This window comes from Tenebrio molitor, chromosome 4 (assembly GCF_963966145.1).
Source record: "Tenebrio molitor chromosome 4, icTenMoli1.1, whole genome shotgun sequence".
NCBI classification, from domain to species: Eukaryota; Metazoa; Arthropoda; class Insecta; order Coleoptera; family Tenebrionidae; genus Tenebrio; species Tenebrio molitor.
In genome coordinates this window covers 21,338,112-21,365,059 of record NC_091049.1, presented here as the reverse complement: position 1 = coordinate 21,365,059, position 26,948 = coordinate 21,338,112, and the positions used below count along the sequence as shown (strand labels likewise).

Here is a 26,948-nt window from a genome sequence, read left to right as displayed (position 1 = left end):
TTTGCACACGTATTGCATTTATTTAAAAGTCAAAAGAGAACTTTTACCTTTGTCTTGCGACTACCAGGGTGATTAAAAAAACGTGTACCTAATGATGAGGTTCTGTAAATTGAAATAATCCAGTTACTTTATCCAAACGTCTATCTGATGCAGTATTTTAGCAGTACTTACCAGTAAAAGGATTCAGAAACAGTTTAAAACAGGGCGAAATTATACTAGGGAATTTCGATAAAGATTGGGATTGAATTTATTATGGCCCCGTGCCATGGACTGGATATCTAATGACTATTAATAATAATTATAGACAAGGTAGCCTTCTGTCATAATGCAAAGTGTGACTTATGTGGGTTTTATTGTTTAGCTTTACTTTTGAAATAAAATGAGTGTGTCTTATTTTTCGCCTCTAAACTATAATATCTGAACGCTATGCCATCAAATTTTGTGTTCGTTTGGGAAAAACAGCGACCGAAACTTTTGAAATGTTTTAACAGAGGCATACGGGGCTTCTTGTCTTGTATTTTACGTTCTTCATCTTTTCGATGGCATAAAGAGTTTGCCGAAGGCCGTGAAAGCTGCGAATTGAAAGGTGATTCTGGTGCTCCACTTTTTTGCACTCTAAAGGTATAAAAACTGTGTCGAATCCCCTCTACAGTCCTGACATCGCCCCATGTGATTTCTATCTGTACCTTCAAGTGAAAAAAGTAATAAATGGACGACGTTTTGAGACTGAAATTGATGCTTTCAAGGCTTTAGAGACGATTTTGAAGAGACTCTCAAAGAATGGATTCCAGCACGTCTTCGAGCAGTGGCAGCACCCATGGGATAACGTAGTTGCACTTCGGAAGGCGTATACAGGGTGATTTTGAAAGTTGTGCAGATATTTTAATCACGAGCTACTTGCTTCATGTAGAACTCGGAAAAAATATTTTAAAAAATCTGTCAAAAAATAAAATGACATTTATTTTTTAAGCTACAATTTTTTTTAATTGCTTTTAGTTTTCTACATTGTCCTACAACCTCGTAGGTAAAATTTCGGCACATTTTAAAAATAGACCCTTGTATATCATGTTTTATAAAATGTACGCCAATGCGAAGTAGCCTATAGGAAATATGCTTTCAACCAAGAAAACCGCATTGGTGTACGTTTTATAAAATATGATATACAGGGTGTATTTTTTAAAATGTGCCGAAATTTTACCTACGAGGTTGTTTAATTGAATTTTTATTCAAAAATTGCATTGCAATAAATAGTAGATATGTAACAACAAAATTATAAAAAATAAGCAAATTAACAAAAAAATATTTTAACGAAAATGCTCAATGTATTTTTTTGTCATTTTGCTTATTTTTTTATTATTTTTCTGTTACATATTTACTATTTATCGCAATGCGATTTTTAAATAAAAATGTAAATAAAACAATTGCTTAATAAAAAAAGTGGCCTTAAAATTAAATTTTACATTCACATCTAGTATCAGAAATCGTAGTTGCCATTTGAAAAAATGAAGTTTTCCACATTTTTTGATTATCAAATTTGAAAAATTGCACTAGGCATATGAAACGAACAAAAATGTCACTAGTGGCGTAGAAGATTGGCCAAACCTTTAAGAATTCAATTTAAAAAAAAAACAGTTTTGTATTTCCAATGGTTCAGGAGTTATAGTAGTAGTAAAGAATGATACGGTATTAGATTCACCACCTAGTATTGTAGATGCCTTTGCTATGCATTTTAGATCAGTCTTTTCAAATCCTGCTTCTGATCATGATATCTCGGATCTTGATTACTCGACTTTAAATAATAATTTAATTTTGAAAATTTTTTGTGAATCTGATGTATTTAGAGCCATAGATTTATTAAAAGATTCGTTTACTATGGGTCCGGATATGTTTCCGTCATTTATGGCTAAGGACTGTAAATTAGTGCTTGTTGTACCTTTATTACATATTTATAATCTTATACTAAAGCGTAAAGAATTTCCAGATGCTGGAAAATTTCCAGAATAACTCCAGTATTTAAAAACGGTAACAAGAATGAAATACTCAATTATCGACCCATTTCCTTAATCTGTAGTTTTGCTAAGATCTTTGAGTTTATATTACATAAATTCATGTACAGTTATGTTGCTGGGAGTCTATTTCACAGCATGGGTTTTTTAGGGGTCGCTCTACGGCAACGAATTTATGTATATTCACTGATTATGTATCTAAAGTTCTTGACAATCGTTTTCAGGTCGATGTTATTTACTGCGACTTTTCAAAGGCTTTTGATATGGTTCATCATTCAATTATCTTGCGTAAACTGCAAAACTTTGGAATCTCATATGATTTGGTATTGTTAATTAAATCACTGATAGACTCACTGATAGACGTAATTATGTTGAATATAAGGGTTTCAGATCAGTTGAGTATATTTCAACGAGTGGGGTACCGCAGGGTTCAGTTCTTAGGCCGCTGCTATTTCTGTTTATAAATGATCTTGTGAGCTGTACTACTTTAAAATCTCTTTTGTACGCGGATGACTTAAAATTTTTTAATATTATTAATGCTTACACAGATTGTGACACTTTACAACTTAATATTGAAAGTATTGAAAATTGGTGCAAGAATAACAAGTTAGCTTTGAATATTAACAAATGTAAAGTCATGACATTCTCTCGTAAAGCTAACCCTGTCTTGTACAATTATAGCATAGATGGTCAGTTGTTAGAACGTTGTTAAAAAATTAAAGATCTTGGTGTGTATTTTGACTGGAAGTTGACATTTAATGCCCACATTGAATATATCACAAATCATTGATACAACCTTTTAGGATTTCTTACACGGAACACTGTTTCTTTTGATTCCAATGTTTTAAAAACTTTTTACAATGCTTTTATTCGTAGCAAGTTAGTTCATTGTATGGAGTCCAACCTACCAAAAATACATTCATATGCTTGAAGCTGTTCAGAGAAAATTTCTTAAAAAATTGTATTATCGTTGTTATCATGAGTATTTCGCCCATGGATATTGTTATAATAATTTATTAAATGAGTTTGATTATATATCGATAAATGATCGCCGTACACTAGGTCAAATTATTTTTGTTTGTAAAATTATGAACAATTCTAATTCGGATGAAAATTTACTTTCATCTTTGAACTTTAATGTTCCTAGACTGAACAGCAGGAGTATGTTAACTTTTTACTTGCCATATGTCAATACTCGTCACTGTGCTAATGGACCCCTAGTTGAAATGGAGGCACTCGAACTGCGCACAGATTAGGAACAGGTAGTCAGGTTATCAGAAGGGTTGCTTAATCTTCAACTGAACTGCGCTCAGTACTTATGCAGGTACTTTTTTTGTTTGTTTCGTTCGACGTTGCCTCCTGTGGATTTTGCCACAGGATAGCGACAAACAGACGCCAAATGTTGGGATTTTCCCAGTTCTTTGAGGGCCCACCAACGTATCGAAAGTAGTACTTGTCGGCGGCATCATAATTCATAAACCAAATTGGACAGGCCGCTCTAACAACATTATGAATTTCCAAAAACTATCTATTTCAAATAGTTGTCCATTGTCCATTGAGCAGATAGGAGAACCGAGAAGGGTGATGGCCAATAACAATTTTCAAAAAACTGTTTAGTGGGGGCTGGAAGGAGTGGTAAGAAGGTGAGAAAAAATTATAAATAAGTGAGGTATAAGTAACAAATATAAGTTATTTGTGAATTTTAGTTTTACTAAAAGCGTAAATATGGAAAATTTTGATACTATGTTAAGTCAACGTGGACAGTTGTTGTTAATTTTTGAAAAATACAAGTCTAGAAAATACAGAGTTTTAAAAACAAGTGAAGAAACAGTGTGGCGGTGTACAAACAAAAATTGCATAGCAACAGTTTACACTCTAAATTCAGTTTTTTCGAGAAAAAAAGATACTCACAATCACAATTTGGAAGAAGAATTATTGGTAAGACAAAAAGTCAGTAACTCCTTAAAGAGACAAGCCCAAGAAGACATTTCTGCCAAACCAGCGAAATTAATTCGGAAAGAATTAAATAATCAAAGAGACGCATTAGAAACTATATCTGTCACCGATTTTCGATACATAAGAAACAATATTAATCGTGCACGATTACAATTAGTGCCAAAATTGCCAAGATCGGCTGAAGAGGTACAAATATTTTTAAATACTGCGAACTTAAAAACAAGTAAGGAAGAACCGTTCTTGTTGTGTAACAATCTATCAGAAAATATCGTTGTGTTTTCTTGTAAAAGCAATATCGAATTTATGTGCCAACAAGACACTCTTTACATGGACGGCACATTCGAATTTTGCACAAAATTCTTTGGGCAACTTTTTACCATACATGCATTGTGCAATGAGGTTTATGTGCCGGTAGTATTTTGTTTATTGAAAAATAAATCAAAAAGTACATATTTAAGACTATTTAATATATTAAAAGAAAAATGTGATTTGATGCATTGTATTCTAAACCCGAAGACTATTGTAATTGATTTCGAAATGGCAATTCATTTAAGCGTCGAAGAAGTTTGGCAAGGATTTCAAATTATTGGATGCCGATTCCATCTTGCACAATCATGGTACATATTATTTCATATTTCTTTTTTATTTGTTAAGCAAATAATACATAACTTAAAATGATTTTTTATTACAGGTGGCGTAAAATACAGCAACTGGGACTAGCTTCAGAATATAAAAACGAGCAGTCTCCTATTGGAACCTGGCTAAAACATTTATTCGGCCTGACATTTCTTCCACCGGCGGAAGTGGGAGATTGTTTAGCGGAAGATTTCATGTGCGAAAAACCAGAAAATTCGAAACTTGACCAGTTTGCTGATTATTTGGTTGACAATTACATCGACAGTGAATCTAAATTTCCCCCAGAGATATGGGCTGAAAACAGTTGCAGCATTTTAAGGACGACAAACACATGCGAATCTTTCCATTCTAAATTTAAAAGAGAAAATTCAAGCCCATATCCAAACATACATTCATTTTTAAAAGTATTGTTGGAAATGCAAACCGACACATACATATGTAAAACTTAATTCTATTAAGCGAAATGAAAAGAAATATATTCGAGGGGAAATATTGTTATTTTAAATTTAGACTTTTTTAGGACCAGACCGAATGTACATAATTTGTTGTTGAATTAGAACTCTGAAAAAGAACATTAAATTACTGACTCAAATATAATAAGAAACTTCAACATCAAGAAACAAACACAATTAAAAATGGAACAAATAGAATTAAACAGGAACAAAAATTGTTCTACATTGGTTTGATTCCCCAAAACTGTTCTAATTAATATTAATTCGTAATTTGCATTCTCTCTCTCTCTCACTCACACCTCTGATTTATACGACTACCTGGCTTTACCGTTACCCTGTTGTCTCTGTTTTCTACCGACTCTACCGGCTAAATTTCGAAAATTCGTTCAAATCGGTGATCGGGGAAAACAAAAATTTAAATAATTGTCAACGCTTGCAGTACCTAAAATCGGTTCTACGAAACGAGGCCCTACGCGCAATCGAGTCCTTACCTATAACTAATGAAAATTATACAATTGCATGGGAAGCACTTGAAAAACGTTTCAAAAACACGCGTTTAATAGTTGAAGACCATGTTCTAGCACAATGCTTCGCGAGCTTTTGGATACAGTAAACACTAACATGGCCGCGTTAGAATCATTAAACATACCAGTTACAAGTTGGGATGCAGTAATTGTGCTTATCATTTTCCAAAAGCACAGCACAAAACGCGAGTGGCAAATGACTTTGGATAATAGCATACCCACTTACAAAAAACTAATTCAATTTTTAGAAAAACGCTGCACGGTGCTGGAAGCTTTAAATGCAACTTCATCCGACAAACAAAACAATGTCAAAACGAATCATCAGCAAACTGGTAAACCGCGAACACTTACGGATGCAAGTGTAAACAAAAAATTACTTTGCACGTTTTGTAAAAATTCAAAACATCATATCGGTCAGTGTGGTAATTTTTTGGAACTCAACGCACCCGATAGAAACGCACAGGCTAAAAGATGAAATTTATGCACGAATTGTATACGCGATAATCATAAAGTCGCGAACTGTTTTTCGAATTCAAAATGCCGAACGTGTAAAGGCAAACATCACACATTGTTACACATAACGCAACCTGCACAACAAAATGACGAGTCAATCACAACAAGCTATCATACGTTGCCAGTAAAAAATGTAACCGAATCCGTCCTGTTATCTACTGCAGTGATTCTAATCAAAAATCGCAAAAATCAATTTTTAGACACTGGTTCTATATAACGGAAAAACTCCATAAAAAAATTGGGACTAAACGCTTCTCTCGTAAACTTCACAATCAAGTGTCTCAATGGAACAACCAGCACTGCAAAACGCGAAATTTCAGTTAATTTGAAATCCAAAATAAATGGCTATTCAATGGACTTAAAATGCTTGGTTATACCAAAAATCACGGATAATTTACCGTTGAAAACAATCAGCCCATCTTTCTTGGAAATTCTAAAGAACATTTCGCTAGCCGACCCTAAATTCTTTGAAAGTAGCCAAATAGATTTATTGATAGGCGGCGGCTCCTTTTGGAAATTGTTATGCATAGGACAGATAATCTCTCCGAGAGGCCGTAGTTTTCAAAAAACCCACTTTGGGTTTATTGCGGGCGGTACTTTTGGAGTTCAATAATACAACCACTTGTAATCTGGCGGCAACAGTAAAACGCGAAACAAATTTAGAAAAACAGGTACGAAATTTTTGGAATTTGGAGGAAATCCCCAGTATTGTTGGCGACACGGAGAAATTATCCGTCGAAGAGATCGCTTGCGAACGGCACCCGCGATTCGGAAGGTCGTTTCGTAATACGGCTCCCTTTCAAAAACAATAACCTAACAATCGGTGATATGAAAAATTCATCATTAAAACGGTTCTAGAGAGAAAATTATGCAACGATCCTGAAATGAAAATTCAATATTCAAATTTAATGTCTTTATACCTTGATTTAAATCACATGGAAGAATCTAAAATAGCAAACAAAAATGAATGCGTCTATCTACCTCATCATGCTGTGGTCAAAGAATCCAGTACAACTATACAAAATTAAGAGTGGTATTTGATGGATCACTAAAAAGCTCCAATGGGTTCAGCCTTAATGATAATCTGATGTGTGGACCTGTAATACAGCCCGCTCTATTCACAATTGTGGTTAACTTTAGAACTTATCAATTCGTATTAAGTGGTGACTTAACTAAAATGTATAGATCCGTGCGTCTACACCCTGACGATTTTAAACATCAACAAATTTTCTGGCGTAGTGACCCCAATGAACAGAAGCTTGTAAATGTAAACTCTCACAGAATAAACAGCAGCCCTAACTTGTGTGTTTGAATCTCAAATCATCCAGATTAACAGGCATTCTGTAGATCAAACAATCGATCGTACAGAATCAAACATACCTGTTGTACGAGTCGATACTACGTGCTGCCCATTTCTGCGAGAATTGACACTCTCGCACAGACATCATCACATCACACAGTAAAAAAGGGATATGGTTGGTCGTTATTGAAGACTACCTAGAACGACTATCGGAAAGTAATGTTTTTACAACCTTCGACCTAACTGTTAATTTACCTATAATGTTTTTGCACTAAATGAATCTGTACCTGATAGCGCATGAAACCGTGGTGCCACAATTACAAATTTTGACTTGGTTAGCTAAATAATTCGCATTTTTATTTTAATGCAAACCAGACGCGTGATTTATGGCCCAAATTGTATAATTTGCCAACAAAAGGATCATTCTGTATTAGTCAACAGTTTTGAGCCTCTTATTTACAGCTTTGCTATAAAATGGACAATTCCCATTGTCACCTAAATTTACAACAGCACAAGTAGCAGGTCATAAATAAAAATGATTTTCAAAGTTAAAACGTTAAATTGCGTTTTTTCACTACTAGTTTCAGAAGGCGTCATTATTGACTCTCGAACCGACCCCAGAAGTAGAATTTCTCTCCCAAGGTTAATAATAATTTTCATTATTAACCAAGGTCAATAATGAACAGCCGTCACCTAGCAACGAAAGATTTTCTTTGATTTTATTGGTTAACGTAGACAGACGATTTTCAATTTTCATAGCAACCGTTGAAAAATGAGAACTCGGATCGTCGCATCGGACAAACAAATTTAATTAATAATTATTATTAGAAAGGGTTTTAACGGATCTAGTAGTGAAAAAAATAATATATACACCACGCTAAAGAAGACAATTTTAAGCCTCGCTTCTTTATTCTCTACCTCGGCTTAAAAAAATGTATTCTCTACCTTGGCGTATAACATACTATTAGTTCAAAATCTAATTGGTGTTTTTTTTTCGCTGATTTCATAAATAATAATTATAGGAAGTGAATCTGGGTAGGTTAGAATAAAAATCAGAATTTGACTTTTTGGTAACATTTACTTTTTATTTTATTTTTTTTTGGTTTTGTTTGTAAGTGAAAAATAATCAAAAAATTATGAAATGTACCTTACCAATACTCAGGTAAGTGTGAAAAATTTCGACAATTTTATTTAATTATAAGTCGTGCGCGTATACGATGCCCGACCTGTATATGCAATAAAATTTATGCTGACGTAAAACGACAGCAAAGATTAAGAAGTTTTTCCTCCGGAACCCGAAATTTCCTTTACTTCGTCATTTGCGAGGAAAGCGACCTTCGTTGTTGGTTTCTAAATGAAGGCAGCACTGTCCAGACAGTATCACTTTTTGTAAACGAGTTCCCAATAAATTTAGGTCCTGCGCCACATTTTTGCAAGATATTAATGTGATGGATCCTCTCGACTACTACTTCGCTCCTGAGAGTGAATTACGAGTACTTCATTAGCCATGTACCAAGTGACTATAAATGATTGAAGCAAAATAGTGGATTGGCAACACTGATGCAATTGGTAGTGCAAATCTTCTCGTGCATCATCTGTCAATCATTTCTATTTAGGTTAGGTTAAGTCACGAAGTATAATTGAAATTTTTTAATAAACAATTGTCAAAACGTTTTTCTCATTGTTTTCTCATTGAACTATCTATTTCCGTTCGAGCTAGCGACAAACCTTATCGCTAGCGAGATAACTTTTTGTTGCGTTTCGGTATCGGTTGGTGACTTAACATTTGATTGATTTTACAACAATGAATAAACAGTGCTGTCACTGCTTTGAAAATATCCTGGATTCAGATCAATTTACTGGTTATCATGGCTGTAAATTACAATTACATGTTGACTGTTTAACTTTAACAGAAATAGAGAAAAAAGTTTTACCATCATTGCGTTCCAATAATATTAAATTTTTTTGTAATCGCTGCAATGTGACGATCTCTGCTGTTTCTGAGGTAAAAACCATGATTAACGACTTGAAACAATCATTTGATACGCGTTTAGAAAATTTCGAGTCTCTGATAAAATCTAATGTTCTTCAGACTTTAGATCAAAAAGAAGATACAATCAATGAATCGGTTGAAAGATCGATACGCTCTTGCAGTGTGGTTCTTTACAACGTTCCAGAATCTACCTCTGATGACGATTTCAATCTGGCAAACGATATTTTGGAAGTTCTGGATCCATCTCTGGCTGTTATGCCCGATGATGTGTCCAGAATTGGAAACTCAAAAAGTAATTAACCGCGATTATTAAAGATTAGATTCAAGAATGCTGACATGGCCAGATTATGTTTGAGAAAAAAATCAGTGCTCTTGGGTAACAAAAATTTTTCTAAGATATATATTAGCGATGATAAAACAAAGCAGCAACAATCTTACTTGCAGCAATTACGTGATGAGTTGGCCGACCGCGTTGGAAAGGGTGAAAATAGTTTAACCATAAAATACGTGAATAAGACACCAAAAATAGTAGAGAAAAAAAACTAATCACTGGCAAACCTTTTACTTGTAAAATAATGTATACTAATATCGCTTCCCTCATGGCTAAGTTTAATGATTTTTCAATGGAAATAGCTAACTCTACACCTAACATAATTGCTTTGACTGAAACATGGTTTAATTCTGATGTAAGTAATAATATGATTGGATTAAACAACTACAAACTTTTTCGAAAAGATAGAATAAATGGCAGAGGAGGAGGCGTATGTCTATACGTAAATGAAAATCTCATAAAAAAATAAGTTTCAGATAACTGTTTTAGATATATCAGTTGAACCGTATGATACGCTCTGGATTAAATTTTCCAGTAATTTATTTTCTTTTGTAATAGCATGCGTTTACAGACCTCCACTTAACGCCTCTTCAAACTCAATCGAAAATGATCGTAAATTAATCAACGTTATAGAAGATCAATTTAAAAACCTCTCAAATTTAACAATTGTTGGAGATTTTAATTATCCCAATATCAAATGGAAAGCAGACTGTTACTCCTCTAGTTCTTTTTTGAATTCACTTTTTACTGATATGTTAAATGATAACAATATTTCTCAAGCTGTTTCAGACTTTACACGATTTAGATATAACCAAAAATCCTCTCTCTTAGATCTTGTCTTAATATCAGATTGTAATCTTATTTCTAATCTTAGCATCTCTCATCCCATCGGTTTTTCTGATCATTGCAGAATTGAAATAGATTTGCAGGTTATTCTTTACTCTAAATGTAATATTGAGTCTTTTGTTTATAAATTTACTGACTATGCATCGCTTTCTAAATGTCTGGATCTAACAGATTGGAGCATCTTATACAATTCTGCTGACGTCGAGGAACAATGGAATTTTTTTCTAAATACGGTTAACAGTTTAACCACCAAAAACACAAAAACAGTAGTAAGTAAACGTTTATTTATGAAACTTTGGATTACAAACGAGCTGCTTAACAAAGTAAATTTAAAGAAAAAACTCTGGAATAAATTTAAACAAAGTAAGAATAACAATGATTATAATATCCACCGAAAATTTTCAAACAATTTGAGCTTTGAAATAAGAAATGCAAGAAGTAAATACGAAGCTAAACTACTTAAAAAACCTCAATCATTCTACTCGTATGTTCGAAAACATACCTCCTCAAAAGTAGCTATACCTATCATTCGAAACAAAGACAACGTGTTGTGCTCTAATTTTTCAGAAACAGCAAATGCATTTGCAGATTTTTTCGCATCTGTTTGCTCATCAGACTCAACTGTATCGTTGCCTAATATCAGTAGTTTAAAATATAAGAATTTATTAACTGACATAAGTATAACTAAAGAGATGGTTAGACAACAAATTAACAACTTGTCTGAAAATGTAGCTCCTGGTCCGGATAAATTAATTTCTAAAGTTTTAAAAACAAACTGCGACCAAATTTTGGAACCATTAACAAAAATACTGCAAACGTCATTTCTCACTGGTAGACTTCCCAAGCTGTGGCGACAAGCTATAGTTACTCCAATTTTCAAAAAAGGTGACAAACTCGATGTCAGCAACTATCGACCCATTAGCTTGACTTGCCTTGTTTGTAAGTTACTGGAAAGAATAATAACTCATTATTTGCTTCAGCATTTTCATGATAACAGTCATATTCCAACTTACCAGCACGGATTCCTGCCTAATCGATCCGTTATCACTAATCTTGTATCTTCACTTAATAGTTGGACTAAGATCTTGGATCAAAAAGGCTCTCTTGATGTCGTATATTTAGACTTTAGCAAGGCGTTTGACAAAGTTTCCCACATCCTATTGCTGCACAAATTGCAAGCTCTTGGTGTGAGGGGTAGATGCATTGAATGGATAAAAGCGTTTTTGTCGGCGAGAACATTTGTGGTTCGTGTTGGTAGTCATTTTTCTTTAGAAAAGAGTGTTGCCAGCGGCGTTCCCCAAGGCTCAGTTTTAGGTCCAATATTATTCCTTGCTTATACGTCTGATTTGTTACTGTCACAGCAAACTGGTTATTCAGCATATGCTGATGATCTTAAATTATTTGGTTGTCCAACAGACAAAGAGTGTGACCTACAGCACAAAGTGAATATACTCGTACTTCACGAGTGGTGCATAAACTCCCACTTAATACAAACAAATGTACAGTGATGCACTTTGGCAAAAAAAATCCAAAGATCACATATAAAATAGACAACACTGATCTTCCAATTGTAGCATCACAAGTTGATCTTGGAGTGACGGTAACGCAGGATATTTCTTGGACAGAGCAAACAAATAAAGCCGCTAGGAAAGCTGTTGGCACCTTATACCTTTTGAAGAAAAATTTTCCCTCCCCTTCACACAGTTTAGTGAGTAATTTATATAGCACCTATATACGACCTCAAATGGACTTTCCCATATCAGTCTGGCGTCCCCTTTACAAGAAAGACCAACTTTTATTAGAAAGAGTGCAACATGCAGTAACTACAGGGTCTCTATAAATGATTGTCGGGTCCAGCCAGCCATGGAAAGTTGTCAAATTTTGAATGTGCCGCTTTGTTCGGCAATTAATGAATGTCACATTTTCAGGTTAGGTTGTTGGCTTTTAACCAGAGACAAGTTTCAACTGTGCTTTACTCTTGCTAACATTAATGTATTTATTATTTAATATCAACACCCACAGGGGAACAATTATTGCCCCCATCGTACCGCCACACACTGTACAGGAATTGGTATGAGAACAAATCCAAACAGATAAATATTGAGAACACCTTGTCCTCGTATACCACAATACAATACTTGATACTGCCTTTTTGTCTGCTTTAGTGCTTTCACATTTCTTGTTTTATGCTAGTGGTAAATACGACCTAGACTGAATTGTCGAATATGGTATTGACTCCCATTTTTTCTTCCAATATAAATAACAGTGTTTTTCACAACAAGTAAGTCTTACTGGTTTTTCTATAAAATCAAATGTATTCAACAACATAATTTACAACACTAGAAAACGATAACAAATAGGTATTTTTTTATAAAATAGATTGAGAATGTCCCCCATTAACTTCTAAACACTTGACAATTGTTCATTTATTTTCAAAAATATTTTGCAGCTTTTCTTAGTTAAGGGTATAGCAACACTGCTATCCACAGTTCCACACACCAAATTGGTGTGGATTCTCAGCACTCCAAATTATGAAATTGAGGTGATTTTCAAACTGAACACAACTTTGATAATCTGCAGGTTGGAGTTCTTGTACAACACTAATTTTATAAAGATGCAGTTGTAGCCTATTTTTAATGATTTTGTGACAAGTGCATGGTGGTACACCAGATTGTTGAGATAAACAGGCTATTGATATCTGTAGTCTTTTCCACTATTTCTTTCAAATCCTTGAGTATTTCATCAGATACTGGTGCTCGTCCTAATGATTTACCCCTGCTAATTGTTCTGATTGTTAAAAATCTGTTCACAATGTTGTTCAGATATTTTGATGGAATTCATTTTTACAAACAGATAATTCCCCATTATTAAACCTTCCATTTCGAAAGTAAAAAACAACAATGAACGTGTTCTGTTCAACAGAATAAACCATTGTATATAAACCATGTAAAGAAAATAAAGCTAAAATAAAACATAAAACATTAAAGCATAACCTCACAAATTTTGCCAGTGTATTTACCTCTAAAAGCGGACGTACTTGCAATTTTTATTGAAAAATACTGATTTTTGGTGTATATTAACTGTGATTAACTGCGATAAAACGAATATAAGGAACCAAACCTCGACTGACAAGCGCAAACGAAACGTCAGTCACTAATGTCAGAAGTGACCGTGAAAACGAACTAGAATTTGGCATCGGTTTCAAAAAAGCGGAACAGTAAAATTTTTTTCCAAGGCTGGCTTGACCAGACAATCATTTATAGAGACCCTGTAGATGGTCGCGCGATTTGTCACACCTGCCATACGAAGAACGTTTAAAAATATTAAAAATTCCGCAAATTGAAGAGAGATTCGATAGAGCTGATTTGATTCAAATGTTTCGATTAACGCATAATCTTTTTCCTGAAGAAATGGAAAACTTTTATTTATTTAGTGAAGGAAAACGATTACGTGGGCATGAATTTAAAGTTGCCAAGGAATCATTTTAAAACAACTACCAGGCAACATTTCTTAACAAATCGTGCTTTTGGAAATTGGAACGCTCTTCCAAGTTTGATTGTCAATGCTGAAAATGTTAGCCAGTTTAAAAAGCGTTATGATCAACACAAGGGGAATTATGATTAAAATTTGCATATACCAGCCTCCGCTTTAGTTCATCCGACAATACTGATTAATTAAATTTTACTTCTTAATTGCCTAAACAAAAAATTGCGTAAAAGGTTTGCCTCCGCAATTTAACTTAATTTAATAATAATAATAATAATAATAAACGTTGTCATATTGGTATGAGCCAAACAGTGATTTTCACTAGTAATATTCCGAGTGCCTGTCAAATTATCGACAATTTGACATGCACGAGAGGATATTTTGGCAGACTATTTCCTGAGAAAAATTTACATGATAAGTAAGTACAAATGAACGTAATTCTTTTTAAAATATAAAATTAATACCAAATGATTTTTTAATTAGGACTACGCGAAAATTTGGCACTAGTGCAAATTATCGATAATTGCACTAGTGCAGTATTATCGCTGTAATTTGATCGCTATTGGCTAAAATTCAAATATTCGAGCTTTTTGATTGGCTTAAATTTTTCGAAGGAAATAGTCATGATAATACGGTTAGTCACACTGAGTGTCAACATTGTTTTAATTTAACTGAGCCTGCGCTCTGACGAGCGAGAGTTTATTTCAAATTCAAATTCGAAAAAGATTTCTGCTGATTTCTTATTCAATTTGTTTTGAAAATGAATTCGCGGAAGAAAGATACGGGAAGTGAAGTGAACATAACCTTAACTATGATTCGGTGTCAAATTGTTATACAGCTGGTCCATATGTACACATTTTAGGGTGATACAGAGTGGTTTTTTGCTTAATTTTGACATTGACAATTGTTTATTACAAAAATTTCACTATACATTAGCGTTGGAAAAAAAATAGATTTTTTTGACGTTTGTTTCAATTTTGAAAATTGCGTGTGTCATGCCAACGATGTTACTAACTAAAGATTTCAAATGTGTTACCAACATAACAAAATAATTTTCAATCATTGATAGTCACTCGGTATATGTTTTAATTTGCCAAATAGCATCATGACCCTGAAGTGGTAAGTGAACATGGGTACTATTTAGCGTGAACACCTAACAAGAATGGTTTTAAGCTGGATGGCAAGGTTAACTATAAGATCATGTCCGGACGACAAAGTATTCGTTTACAGAGAATGAGTTTTTAAATTTACCCAAAAAGAAACAGATTTTACATAGTGCTCTAAATAAAAAAATTTGCAAACAGTATCTCATAGACCATTTCCAGCAAGAAGAAAGACAATCATATTATTATAAAAATCTTATTTAACTTCTATAGAGAGACAATTGTAACTCGTCAAAAATAGTTCCAATTCCGTTGATAAGACAGAGACACTCTTTAACTGTTAAGTGAGTGAACACTTGTATAGAAATGAGATCACAAGCAAAAAAAGACCGCAAATTATCGTCGATTAATATTCTCTCATAAAGGAGTTATCTGCCGATAAGATCTTATCTGTCCCATAAATATAATTATCTTTAAAAGAATAGAGATTTAACGTGAATCGACAGTGAATCAAAAACAGTTGTCAAATAGTGATTGTTAAAAATATTAAATGTGGTGTTATGGTATTTTTTTTAATGTAATAATAATAATAACAATGAAAAAAATATATAATAATAACTTCTCTTGTCCGGATTCATCTAAGGGCGAATAGCATTGTTATTATCATTATTATTATCATCAGAAAATTGTCCTGTTGAGACATATGTCTAGTGAGGTAAGTAGTTAAAAATAATAATTTTGTTTGCCGATTTCTTTCGTATTGCAATTTATAGAAGATACAATACAGTTCAATGACAAATTCAAAAATTGTTTAACCCTAATAAAAAGTTTTTCATTTGCGTTTTTGCCTAAAGGCCTTATCCAGTACACCGGTACACCCAGTAGGTACACGTCAAATTAGACCCCCTCAACTACAGTTGTACGAATTTACAATCGACCTCATCTCCACGTTATTCTCAGTCACAGGACAAAACACAAGTCAGGACTCGCGTATCGGGGTTTGCACAGTTGGGACCGTACAAACATGTAAAGTTGACTCAAGTTGCCAGAAACTACTTTCCCTTTACAACAGGACTTTTATGGCATTAGTCATTTGAAATTACTTTCAAACTGTACTTATAAGGAAAATATTCAATCCAGACTATGATTTTCTGGTCCCTTTGTGCCTTTATTTGGTTCAAAAATATTGAAAAAATGCTGTTACAAATGACAAGTGGTTTTTTGCAACTTGAGTCAAATTTAAATGATAACATCTGACATATCTATCACTAATCAGGGTAATACAGACCCTCACCAGAGAATTTCTTCTAGTTTATCAACTTGCTTTGTGATACGAAACAAAGAGTTGTGTTGTAACTGTTTCTAAATGATCAAGTATCGGATGATTTCCCATCAAACCGGCTAGAATGCCTGTATAATGTGTGCTAAATCTGATAACAACATTTTTTATTGCTGGATTTACTTTCTCCTTTTGTTCCAGTCAAGCAAATCAGTTAAAATTATCTACAACTCGTTACAAGATTTAAAGATATTAAGGGAAACTTATTTGAGTAATTGAGTGGTGAAACTGATGCTGGATAAGGTATTTAAGTGAAATGATGTATTGACTTTTAAGTATCTATTTATAATTTACTGATGTGATCACGTCGCAGCAATTTTAAACTCACAAGATAATGGCAAAATGTATTACAAATTGATAACATTGTTATAAATGATTGATCTTATTTATTGGACTCAACTATTTGCGATAATAAAGCACGAAATGTACTAATGATGGACACGTAATTGCCTATATAAGTACACTGAGTGAGAATATAAAAATCCAAGGTCGGTTCGTAGAACTAGATTTAACTCTCACTGGTGGTATAACACCAAATGCATAGTGAACCTCAAAAAACAAAACAAAGTAATTTTAACAAAAATCTCTTGTAACTATCTAGAACCATCAACAATTTACTTGACAGGTTTTATTTTTTGTAATGTCACTGCCAAACTTCTTTGTTATGGAATCTACAAGAGATATTAAGTGCATCGCATTAGCCTCCTTAGTCTGCCCCACTCGATTTTTTTACCTATACTTTCCAGTATACTAGTATAACAGTAGTCAATCATAAGTAGTTATTTAAAATATAAGTGTAAAAAGTTATCCTTTGTTGCACGAACGAGTTTAAAATAGGACCGAGGTACGAGGGGGTATTTTAAAGGATGTGAGTGCAACAAAGGAACTTTTTACACGTATGTCTTACAACATTTTATCTACGGTCGTGAGATCATCGCACCGGTTTCAACATAAATTTGTATAAAATAAAAAAAATTGATTCAATATTTCATGAATAACCAAAGTCGTTTGAGAACCACGTCGTTTAGCAACCTACTTCTAAACAATGTTTCCAACAAATTCGATTGTTGTATTCTAACGGTTCTGTGCCATAAAAGCGTGTACTAAAAGTTTTATGGCACGATTCTGTCAGTTCGCTAAACGTCAAATTTGACAACGATTTTTAGTGCTAAAAGTGCCTACGTTTTACACGATCGTAGATAAAAGTAGTAATCAGCGCTGAAAGTTCCATTGCAGTAACAACAACTATTCACATGGATAATGACGTTTGAAAGACCGTAAATTTAAATTTTGAAAATTTTGAATGCCTGCTGGCACAATTAATGTAATTTGACATATCCTATATATTTTTTCTTCTGTAGATTGATACTTAAAACATAATATTTTGTTAAAAAGACACTAACTGTCCGAGTTCTCTGAATTTATTAATTTTAGGAGATTCAGGATGTGGCGAGAGTTGAAGTTAATTTTATGGAAAAATTTACTTATCCGGAAAAGGCACTGGTTTTTAACACTGACAGAAGTTTTAATACCGATTTTATTATTCACTTCAATTGCTTACGGCAGATCCAAAATAAGTGGACTCAATAAAATTGAAATAAAAGACCCTACTTATCACGAAAAAAGTGAAATAGACGAGATTTATGCTCATTTGGCAGTTGGGGAAATACGTTTATGGTACTCTCCATATAACGACTACACCGAGGGCATAATAAAAACAGTTCAAGAGAAATTTCAAATACCAGGCGAAGGTATTTTTATTACATACTTTATTATTCTAATCAACTAAAAATTTTACCAACAGCAATCACAGAGTTTATTTCAAAGGAGGATCTCTTGGAAGAATTTGGAAAAAATAATACTGCCACCATTGCTGCAGTGAATTTTATCGGAAATGACTCGATAAGACTGAATTATGAAATCGGAATGTACGATAAATACTTCACATCGAATACAGACAAGCTTTTCATGCCTACGATAATTGAAGATGATGCTAGTACGTCTTTTTTGTGTCAGTCTTACATAAATTAAACTATCTTTGTTCTAGAAGCGTCAATGTACATTGTTAAGGGTTTCGCGGCACTTCAGATTGCCATAGATCAGGCCTTTATTGAAACACATCTATCAGAGAACGACAACAAATACAAAAATGTGATTCTGTCCCTTCAGCAATTTCCAGATCCACCATATATTTTGGACTCAGGATGGAACCAATTGTTCATATATTTTCTACCATTAAGTACCATTTTTAGTTTCATATTTTTATGTCCCGCTGTACTTCAACGTGTAGGAGAAGATAAATGTTCGGGAACAAAGGTTATTATTAACATGTTAGTTTGTGGATTGATTCTTAATCATGTTGTCATTTAAGGAATTTTTAAAAATGGTTGGAATGAAATCGTGGATGTTATGGCTGGGATGGTTAATCCATGCTCTGCTAACTAATCTGTTCTCAATTGTGGTGGTAATAATTTTGATGAAGGTACCTTTTTGGGGTGTTGCTTATCCACCAATCGAGTTTTCAAATGGCGTCATCTTGTTCCTGTTTCTCTTTTTCTACTGTATGGCAGCAATAACGTTCTGTTTTTTGATCGCCACGATTATGAATAAACGTAAGTACAAAAAAAATCTTCAAAAGTTCTTTTTCAACAGAAGAGTTAAAACAGTGCTTATTAGATTATTCGTTTTCAAACATTTGTAACAAAATTATTGTTTTGTGTATTTGTTTAATTGTCTAATTGTATACTAACGCCCAATTTTATTTTTTTTCTCTAGCCTCAATAGCAACTGCAGTTGGAATTCTATTTTGGATTTTTTCTTACTTTATACCGCACACAATAGTAACCTCATATGATAATTTACAATGGAAATATAAAATTATGTTTGCACTATTCCCTAATATGGCTCTTCAATATGGGTATTCTGCAGTATCAGTGTACGAGATGAAAGGTAATTTTTTTATAATCTTCATAATGTCATAATTATTTGCTATCATTTAGAAACTGGCATCCAATGGAATAATATGTTTCAATCCGGAAGTGGTGGAGAAGATGATATAACAATGGGATACGTACTTCTGATGTTGACTTGTGATACTGTAATATTCATGTTACTCACTTTGTACATTGAAAACGTCAAACCAGGGGAATACGGAATTGCGAAACCTTACAATTTCTTTTTACCAAATGTTAAGAGTGTAAGTTATTTTATTATTCAAATTCATGTGGAAACAGTTAACTTTGCAATTATTAGTATTTTATTATATTTACATGTATGATAATTCATAAGTTTCAGTGCTTCTGTAAAATATTTGGACACTCAGATGCAGATCCGTTATTGGACGAAACTGAAATCCCGGAAAATATTTGTATACAGATTAATAAATTGTTTAAAAAATATAATCATACTGTTGCTGTCGACAATTTGAGTATGAACATTCGTGAAAATAAAATAACGGTGTTACTAGGTAATAATGGAGCTGGGAAAACAACCACAATGTCAATTTTAACTGGTACGTAATAAATATTGTGTACTCGTAAAACGTGTAAATAATCTTGTTTCAAATATAAAGGAATGATCAACGCCACCAAAGGTATTGTCATAATAAATGGGAAGGACATTAAAAAGGAAACAGACCAAGTCAGGAAAGACACGGGACTGTGTCCTCAACACAATTTGTTATTTATGGATTTAACAGTTCGCGAACATTTGAAGCTTATAGCGATGGTATGAAATCTTTTAACTAGGACAGATTTGCGTACTTACTTTTCATATTTTCAGTTAAAAGGATCAGACAATATTGATCGTGAAGTAAAAGACTTATTAGTAGAGCTTGATCTTGATGAAAAAGCAAATAGTATGGCTTGTACTTTATCGGGAGGAATGAAGCGGAAGTTGTGTCTTGGAATGGCGTTGATCGGTAATTCTAAAGTGAGTAACATGAACAATTTCTTTTGGCGGTATCCTTTGGAAAAACATACAAGAGATATTTTCAGACATTTGTTTCGTAGTGAAGTTTGCAAAAACTTTTTGCTTTTTTTTTATTTTAAGGTACTAATTTTGGATGAACCTACGTCTGGTATGGATCCAGAATCGCGTAGGAAAATTTGGAACCTGCTTTTAGAATGTAGAAAGACCAAAACAATTTTAATAAGCACCCATTTTATGGAAGAAGCGGACATATTAGGAGATCGCATAGCAATTATGGCTAACGGTTCCTTGCAGTGCTACGACACACCCATGCGCTTGAAAATTAAATACAGTAATTCAATTTGTGATTTTTTTTATGCACAAAATTTATGAATTTATTTTAAGATACTGGCTATCACCTGTCGCTAATGCTTGCTTCGAAAAAGTATCTTGATGTCATATCAAGAGAAATTAAGAAGCAAGTATTAGAGGCACAGTTGTTGCGAGAAAATAGTGATACCGTTGTTTATTTGTTGCCACTGAGCGAGAAGTCTAAGTACAGAGCCGTGTTCGAATTTTTAGAAGAAAATAAGAACCGATGGAACATTGCTGCGATAAGTCTAAACATAACAACACTTAATGATGTGTTTTTAAAGTAAAATTAGTAAGTACCTTAGATTCAAATGTTTATAACCGTATGTATATTTTTAGAGCTAAAGATGAAATCGATGGGAAGAACCAAGAAGTGGATGGGACTAACGACAACGGTAAGCTTGTTTATTGCATTAAAAATGTCACGTTAATTGTGCCATAGCGCCATAATTGTGCCTGCGAGTCGTAACTGTATAGAAACGCCTTTAGTTGTGTAGACGTAATTATTTGCACATTAATGAATTCCTATTGTGAAAATTGTATGCATCAATGATATACAGTGTGTCCCCGAATAGGTGAAACGACTCTTGTAAAAAATAAAAAAAAATCGATTTAAGTTTTCATTTTTTGGGGTTTAGCCCTGCTTGGTTAAAAACTAATTTTTAACATAATTTTGGTTTTGAAAAGTCAAGTATGCCTTGGAAATTTTCAAAAAACCTGTTTTTCTGTAGATGAAAGTGCCTTTTATGTGGTAAATACGACAAAAAGTTATTAAGAAAAGTTGCTTAGTTGTTTAGAATCAACGTCTAATTTCAAAATCAGGGCCAACTATGATTTTTCATATTTTTTTTTCATTTAATCTAAGGTTTTAATTTACTTTTATTTAATTATAACTTATAAGTGTTAACCCAGTAATTTGTAGCAATAAGCTAAGTGTGATTTTTTTACTCATAATAAGAGAACTGTTAAAAAATAAAAAGATGAAAAATCATAGTTGGCCGATGATTTCGAAATTTGGTACATGGACCTAGACGTTTATTCTGAACAACTTTTCTTAATAACTTTTTGTCGTATTTGTCACATGAAAGGCACTTTACTCCACAGGAAAAGTGGATTTTTTGAAAATTTCCAAGGCATTCTTGATTTTTCAAAACTAAAATTATGTTATAAATTAGTCTTTAACCAAGCAGGGCTGAACCATAAAAAATTAGAATTTAAATCGAGAATTTTTTATCTTTTACAACGAGTCGTTTCACCTATCCGGGGACACACTGTAGAAATGTTTTATTTTTTTTTTAGACTTGAAGAAAATGAGTTCAAAATTGCCAACTTTCCGTCGCAGATATAATATTTTCACATCGCTGATGAAAAAACGATTTTATTTTATGAAGAGGAAATTTTACTGGTACATTCCGGCGGTGAGTATTTTACCACTAAAATTTTCAGAATAATATTCTCGACCATAGTTCACAATTTGCAAAATTTAGTGGTGCAAGTCATGCTTGTCATTCAGGTTAAACCCTGTCAAAGTGTGTCAAATGCCAGAAACCCAAATAAATTGTTAAAAATAATTTGGAACAACAATTGTTAATATGTGGACTAAAAGAATATAATTTCAGATTTTTGTCACAATTTCCATTTTCTTGTTGGCCATGTGGTTAAGCATGGCAAGTAACGTTTATAATAACCACGAGGATCCCCAATTAAGTCTAAGTTTACACGTCTACGGCAAAACAAAAGTGTATTACGGTGGAAACCAATCTTCAGATGCAACGGTACTTAAGATGAGAAAACTTTACAGTGAAGCTGTACTTCGCGAAGGGGGAAGCCCCGTTCTTGAGGAGGATGTAGCTAAAGGTAGGTTTACAATGTTTAATGTTCACGCACCGTGCTCACCTTTTGTATTGCAGGGATAATAGGGACGGGCATCGCTAATATAGCTTTTTATAAACAACATATGATCGCTGCTGCAGAATTTAATGATACGAATGGTGAAATCTTGGTGAATTCCATGTATTCTAAAAATGCGCTTCATGGTGTATCGATTTCCATTAATCTCGCGACTAATGCGATCGTAAAGGCTTTATTTAACGAAAGTTTTTCAATTAGCATTAGCAACACCCCGCTAAAACCACTTTATACAGAATTTTCACCGTCAGAGTTGTCGGTGATCAATGTTACAAGCATCTGGTTCATTCTGATGCCTCTAAGTAAGAAAACATTATTATTACTGTTTTATTTCAGCGTTACGTTATGTTCATTTGCAGGTATGCTTTTCTTCATGAGTAATTTCATTATATTCCCGAATTTGGAAACGTCGACAAATTTTATACATATTCAGACCCTAGCAGGAGTAAGGATATATGTCTACTGGTTCATAAATATACTCTATGATTTGATTTCCGTAATTTTTTTAATCCTACTACTGCTTGCGTCGATAAGTTTAATGGATGTGTTAGCGTACGAATCGGTGGTTTTCAAGAGCAGTGAAATTTGTACGTTGATTTACTTAGAATTTGCAGTTATTCAACTAAGATGTCGAAAGCTGTTCATAAACATGTTTTACTAGGGGCCTTAGCTGAATAACTGTAAGCCAATGAAAACTAATTTCAGCTGTTGCAGGGACTTTTTTCACAATATTTTTGTGCTACGTGATTGGTTCTTTACCCCTGGTTTACATATTTAGCTACAGAAAAACATTAAGTAGTGGATTCACTTCGTTCCTGATGTACGGAATGTTTATTGGATTAACACCAACTATTATTTACATGATGGAATTTTCTAATGATGACTACTACGTGAAATTTGCAAGTTTCCTAAAACATGGTTTATTACCTGTCTTTCCTCAGTTTGGACTGAGTTACATCTGCGTCAAGTTTTCTCGAAAATACGTTGAAAATTTTAACTGGGAGTATGTGGACCCAAATAAGAGGAAGCATATTTGCGAAACTGATCCAAATCCATGTTGTGGTGAGTAGTTCAAGAATTTTTTATAAAAAAGGTACATATAAACAGATTATTCAGCATAGAAACAAACCCGCTCCAGTTTTATGTAGTTTTAAAAACAATATTTAGGAGACGTTGGTTTATTATTATTCATTTTTAATCGCCAAACAGTTCTGATCTCGCTGACTAAGGATATGTGATATTAGCAAGTAATCACTGTTAATAATATGTTATAATTATATTTGTGGTTTTTGTAGGAGGACCATCGGCTCAATGTGAGAATTATAAAGATTATTTTTCTAACGAAAAGTTGGGAATAGGAGAAGATCTTTTGGAAATGACGATATCATCTTTTGCACTATATTTTATATTGTTGTTATTTTTTAACTCAAAACTGTACCAAAAAATGTTACACTATCTGAAGTACAGTATAGAAACTGTAAGGTCCTGTTGCTGTTGTACATCAAATGCCGAAAACTCTATGTCGAGTACTGAAAACGACAAACAAAGTCCAAGATCAAAAACACTACACGTTCAAAACTTAACGAAATCTTTTGGAAGAAAACAAATCGTGAAAAACTTGAAGTTCCACTTGGAGAATAATAAATGCTTTGGGTTGTTAGGAGTAAATGGTGCAGGAAAATCGACAACATTTCGGATGCTGACGAAACAATTGTTTTTTGACAAAGGGCAAATCGCCATATCCGAAGGTTTGAAATCAACATCGATTTCAAAAGCCGAGGTAAGAAACACGTAAATTGTCACTTTGAAAGTAGATAAGAATTTCTTTCAAGTATTCGGAAAAAATCGGTTATTGTCCCCAAGAAGATTGTTTGAATTATTATCTAACGGGAAGAGAATTGTTGTACGTTATCGCACACATAAAAGGATATTCCAACAATGACGCTGATGAAATCATTAAAGCTTTGTTGAACAGATTTGGTAAGTATTTTTACAAAACAATGTATTTAAGAGTATATTGAGATATAACGTTAGTAAGTTTATAAGTTGTAACAGAATCGACTTCGTCTCGATTTTTCAACTTCCGAGATTCTGTCATGACATTTTAACCGTATAGTCATAAAGTCACAAGGTTTTTCGCACAATCGCTTATACGCAGTGAATTGACTGTGACGTCATTTTTTTGATAAGGGTATTTTGACGGCATTAATGTCATTAATTACTTACCCCATTCGATATCGGTGTCATTATTTACTTACCGCATTAGGGCGGTAAGTTCAACTTACAGATTGTATCAACAACAATCGTACGTAGCTAGTAACAATAAGACTGTGCGGAAAACATTACATAATATGAGCAACAAAGGAAAAGATTTGCTATGGAAATCAACATTTCTGTAAAGTGCATAACTTTTAATGCGCAGTATCCTTTCAATTTTGATGATGATTTTCACACAAAATATCTATGACGGAAACATCTTTTTAAGTGGGAACGGAGAAAATATTAACTGCATTTATTATACACAACCTTACGTGTTGGAATTTCGGAAAAATCTTTTTGATCATAGCTACTATTGAAAATAAACGAACACACAAATTATAATAACAATTTTCTGAAAAATATTCTAGATTTGAACAAGTACGCAGACAAACCGTGCTTGGAGTATAGTGGCGGAAACAAGAGAAAGCTTAACTGTTGTTTAGCCTTTCTGGGATTACCAAGTGTTATTTTACTAGACGAACCGACCAGTGGGGTTGATCCAGCCAGCCGCCGAAATTTTTGGAAAATATTTTCATATTTTAAGGAACACCTGGACACATCGTTTCTACTTTCTTCACACAGTATGGAAGAATGTGAGAATTTGTGCGACGAGTAAGTGGCTGTTTTTGAATACTCTTAACTGATGTTTTTGTTACTATTGCGCATTTACAGAGTTGCAATTATGAAAAATGGCCAAATAGAAGATCAAGGAAATCTACTCGATTTAAAATCCAGGTATCAAAATGGTTATAAACTGATAATTAAGTTGAACAACAGTAGTGGTGATACAGCTCCAATTAAGAATTACTTAAAATCCATGTTAGATGCCGATCTTCAAGAAGAATATGCGGTAAATGAAACTGTTATTGTTTTGAACTGTCATAAATTCTCATTCTTCTCATTTGTAAACTGCCTCTCAGCCGCCCTAAGACTAAATGAGAAGATAATGAACCGTTGCCACTGAACACATTCAGTGTTACATTTCTGGCTGTCAAAACTCTCAAAAGCAAATGTGAAACCATTTAAAAAAGATTTTGAAGCTTCAGGGACGTCGTTTCAAACAATAAAATGTTATATGTAACGAGTTTCTGTGTAAATTGGGCATTTCTAATTGCCCTCGAGTCCTAAAAACCCTCGCTTCGCTCGTGTTTTAATCTGGCCCATTGGGCAATTAGCAAAGGCCAATTTACACAGAAACTCGTTGTATAAAATCGTAAAAATAACTGTTTTGTTGTAAGTAAAGCGAATTGGCTCATACGTAATTATTTTTAGGAGTCTCTAGTGTTCCACGTAAAGAATACTGCGAAACGTTTGAGTGGGATATTTAGTCTATTGGAAGAACTAAAGGAGAATTATACAGATATTGAGGATTACGTAATAGGCGAAATATCCTTAGTGGATATATTTTTAACTGTTTCAGAAAAAAAAAGAAGAAGTCTAACTAATCTATGAGAGGTATAGGAGAATCCAACTGTATTTGACAATAACTAAGCTACACGGTGGTAAAATAGGCTTCTAAAGTTTTCTATTTTTATTACAAATACGAGTATTTAGTACTTAGTATGGAAATGTGATCAACAAACGTCTTTTATAGCTCTATGATCGAGGATCAAGCAGTATCAAGTAAAAACCAAATTAACATAATATCGAGTAATTTTTAAGTTTATATCCAATCAACTAAGTATATCTCCATTATAATTAATACCTATAATGGATTCCATATCGAGCCGGCTAGAAGTGAAATTTAATAAATCACACGTTATATATTTCTGTGTCTGTGATAAAACGCTGTGATTTTGATAAATAAGTCTTTGAAAATTGTTAATTTTTTTTAGAAATTGAATTGGAATCTACTGTTAAATGATTCCTTTTATTGGTTCGTAGGTTAACTGTTTTATTAAGCATTATTAAACAAACTTATAATTACCATAATGGGAACATGCTTTTAGCCTTGTTATCCCCCATGTTAAACGTATTTGTTTTAGTTTGAATAAATGTGTATTTTCCGTCGAAAA

At 33.4% G+C, this 26,948-nt stretch overlaps 1 protein-coding gene across 4 annotated transcripts; it reads left to right on the top strand.

Moving 5' to 3' along the window:
• Nucleotides 1–15,685: 15,685 nt before the first annotated feature.
• On the top strand, nucleotides 15,686–26,948 carry LOC138128019 (phospholipid-transporting ATPase ABCA3-like). Of its 4 annotated transcripts, none has more exons than XM_069044209.1 (24): nucleotides 15,686–15,861; nucleotides 16,627–16,728; nucleotides 17,920–18,236; nucleotides 18,290–18,481; nucleotides 18,533–18,801; nucleotides 18,857–19,097; nucleotides 19,261–19,434; nucleotides 19,485–19,681; nucleotides 19,774–19,996; nucleotides 20,057–20,211; nucleotides 20,266–20,415; nucleotides 20,536–20,746; nucleotides 20,800–21,049; nucleotides 21,106–21,161; nucleotides 22,066–22,184; nucleotides 22,386–22,623; nucleotides 22,677–22,976; nucleotides 23,034–23,261; nucleotides 23,389–23,736; nucleotides 23,973–24,454; nucleotides 24,507–24,654; nucleotides 25,302–25,545; nucleotides 25,606–25,783; nucleotides 26,206–26,948. In XM_069044209.1, the coding sequence occupies exons 3-24, from the start codon at nucleotides 17,930–17,932 to the stop codon at nucleotides 26,383–26,385; spliced, it is 4,890 nt and encodes a 1,629-aa protein (XP_068900310.1). In that variant the 5' UTR covers nucleotides 15,686–15,861; nucleotides 16,627–16,728; nucleotides 17,920–17,929; the 3' UTR covers nucleotides 26,386–26,948. The 4 variants fall into 4 exon arrangements, with proteins under 4 accessions (XP_068900310.1, XP_068900311.1, XP_068900308.1 ...); XM_069044210.1 differs by having other exon boundaries at nucleotides 15,689–15,861; nucleotides 19,780–19,996; nucleotides 23,970–24,454; XM_069044207.1 differs by having other exon boundaries at nucleotides 15,689–15,861; nucleotides 23,970–24,454.

Bases quoted from the DNA above. Each gene is read 5' to 3' on its own strand.
- LOC138128019 (XM_069044208.1), top strand. From the start codon at position 17,930: ATGTGGCGAGAGTTGAAGTTAATTTTATGGAAAAATTTACTTATCCGG. The intron at 20,212-20,265 runs GTATGAAATCTT...TCATATTTTCAG, and splicing joins ATTTGAAGCTTATAGCGATG to TTAAAAGGATCAGACAATAT. The intron at 22,624-22,676 runs GTAGGTTTACAA...TTTGTATTGCAG, and splicing joins TGAGGAGGATGTAGCTAAAG to GGATAATAGGGACGGGCATC.